At 42.6% G+C, this 2,927-nt stretch overlaps 1 protein-coding gene across 1 annotated transcript; it reads left to right on the top strand.

The window, feature by feature from the left end:
• The first annotated feature begins 928 nt into the window (after positions 1–928).
• Positions 929–1,864, top strand: LOC121456672 (olfactory receptor 10-like). Its single transcript, XM_041665048.1, has one exon. The coding sequence runs from the start codon at positions 929–931 to the stop codon at positions 1,862–1,864; it is 936 nt and encodes a 311-aa protein (XP_041520982.1).
• Positions 1,865–2,927: the final 1,063 nt, after the last annotated feature.

Genomic DNA, 2,927 nt, shown 5'->3' with positions numbered 1-2,927 from the left:
GTTGTCTGGCACCCAGGAACTTGGAGCTTTTGAGGAACAAAGAGATGTGAAAGATTGTCATTGAACACAACAAATTCTAGAGAATATTGCTGCAAAGAACTTCTGGCTTGAGAGATGAGAACCACTCGTCCTGGGAAGCCCAAGGGTGGCTGGTTACGTTGAGTGAAAAAGTACCATACATCCCAAGCATAATGGCTCATGAAGTGAAACAAATACGTTAAAAATAAATTTCCCCTAAAATGATGGAGGTCCACTCTTCTTAATCTTTCACATAAGATGGCAGTGGTATAAGCGAGGCTTCCCAGATTGGTGTACTGACCATTTACACTGAGCAGGTCAGAGATGTACAAGAGGGGACAAACATGTGATCTCAGCCTGGTTAGACCCAAGGGTTAATAGACAGAAACACTGTGCCTCGTAGACTGCGGAGAGCAGAAGAGAAGACCATAGAATACTACATGCATTTCTGTACACTCAGTAATTTTCATTTATTTTGCTTGACTTTAGAAGATCTTGGAATCAAAACCAAACCCCCTACCACCAAGATGAGTGCTGGCTCTGCATTCAATTTTTTTTAAATGCAGTTTCCAAGTTAGTGCAAATGGATACAAATGCAGTTCTACTAGGGAGGCAAGATGTCAATCCTACTTTCAGAAAAGAAAGTATCAGATTCAAGGATTGACAAACTTGGATGACGTTCTGGAACACACAAGCAAACAATTTTTTAGGACTAAGGTTCAAACATCCTAATGCACTTATTTCTGCATTAGTGAGGGAAAGACAATTCAGCATACAGAACTGAGCAGTAAGATGGAAATCAAAGTGCCAGGTTTAGTAAAACTTAGGGAATATTGGGAATGTTGTTTAGATTCTCATTCTTCATAATGGACATTAAGTTGGCCCCTGCTATTTGCACATACAAAAGGCTATGGACAGTTTCAATGACAGTTTAGGAGGGAGCTTCATTTTGGTTGGCTTTTCAGATTGGCCTCAGTTGGAGCTCGTTCTTTTTCTCTTTATTTCAATTTTCTACTCTCTGACTCTCTTTGGCAACACCGCCATCATTGCTCTTTCCCGAATGGACCTCCGACTGCACACTCCCATGTACTTCTTCCTCTCCAATCTCTCCTTCCTGGACCTCTGCTACACCACCAGCACTGTGCCCCAGCTCCTGATCAACCTTCATGGTCTAGACAGGACCATCAGCTACCGTGGGTGTATGGCCCAGCTGTTCATATCTCTTGCTCTGGGCTCCACTGAGTGTGTGCTCCTAGTGGTGATGGCCTTCGACCGCTATGCTGCTGTGTGTCGTCCCCTGCATTACACAATCATCATGCACCCCCTTCTCTGTCAGGCACTGGCCATTGCTTCGTGGGTAGGAGGTTTCTTAAACTCTGTGATCCAGACAAGTCTCATGATGGCCATGCCTCTCTGTGGACACCAACTGAATCATTTCTTCTGTGAGATGCCAGTTCTCCTCAAGTTGGCCTGTGAGGACACAGGAGGAACAGAGGCTAAGATGTTTGTGGCCAGGGCTATAATCTTGGTTTTCCCTGCAGCACTGATTCTAGGCTCCTATGCACAGATTGCCAGGGCAGTGCTGAAGATCAAGTCAATGGCTGGACGCAGAAAAGCTTTTGGAACTTGTGGATCCCACCTTCTGGTGGTCTCCCTGTTTTATGGCTCGGCCATTTATACATACTTACAACCCAAGGGCAGCTATTCCGAGAGTGAGGGGAAGTTCGTTGCTCTTTTTTATACCATCATCACCCCCATGCTCAACCCTCTGATTTATACCCTGAGGAACAAGGACCTAAAGGGGGCTCTGTGGAAGGTGCTAGGGAGAGCCACAGACTTGAGCTAGGGGAAGAAAACAGGGCCAGTACGAACTTCTGTGATAGCTCTCATATCCTTACGTCTATCCTGTTCTGTTGAGTAAGAAATAGTCCCAGGATCGTGTTGCTTTCCTCTTTTGGAGTTGAAAGTCAAGATCTCTTTAGCCTCTTTCTCTTAGGGTCTAGAGTCCCTGAAAGAAGGGGCTCAAAGCAGATTTAGCTCAAGCAATGCACAAGAATGCTTGAGTAGATGCTCTATTCTCATCACATGAGAATAGCACAGGTGTTTAGGAATTCCTGAGTATGCGGAAAGGCTTAATTGGACGTGACACCCAAATTTTTCCAAAGACAGTGATTCCCTTTGTGTGTGTGTGCACTTTGCCCCTCGGTACAGAACGTTGTTTATCACTGGTCTTCTAACTAGTTAACTGCATCCTCTCAGGGTTTAGGTTCCCAAGCAATCCCCGCCTTTCTAGTTTTTCAGTGCTGCTGTTACTAGGGGGGAGTGGGGGAGACTGTGGTCAGATACACATCATCAAAACAGAGTTTTTGAGAGTTTTAGAGATGATGTTATTTCACTAATACTTAAGGAAAATAGCAAAATCGGTGAAAGAGCACCAAATAATAAAAGCATCGAAATCTTCTCAGTTGGGCCACGTGTTTGTTCGTTGCCATGGTGAAGATACTTTAATTAAAGATAGAAGAGAAAAAAAAAAGAAAAAAAAAGATAGAAGAGAATAGAAATGATTATAAAAAGAGTAAGAATTGAGAAAGTGTTATAACAGAAAGAAAGAATGGAAGAGGGTAAGACTAGTGAACACAAAGAGAGCAGAGTTGGTGGAGGGAGGCAGTATGGAGCCAGGGGATTCTACCACGACTGTTTCTCTTCATGTGCTTAAATGATGGTTTCAGATCAAAGTATAGATATCTTTGAAAATATGCTTTAAAGTTTTAACAGCTTTGGATAAAAGAATTAATTCCCATAGTAATCACTGTTTACATAGTCTTTGAAATATTTTTATACAATTGTGCGAGCTAAATATAATCCCTAATAATTCATTATTAAACTATTTAAGCATCAGTGTTTTTAAG

Source organism: Microtus oregoni, unplaced genomic scaffold (assembly GCF_018167655.1).
Source record: "Microtus oregoni isolate MIOR12 unplaced genomic scaffold, Mior012 000015F_ref0000493, whole genome shotgun sequence".
NCBI lineage: Eukaryota > Metazoa > Chordata > Mammalia > Rodentia > Cricetidae > Microtus > Microtus oregoni.
Note: the sequence above shows the minus strand (reverse complement) of the source record. Positions and strands in the feature narration are given on the sequence as shown.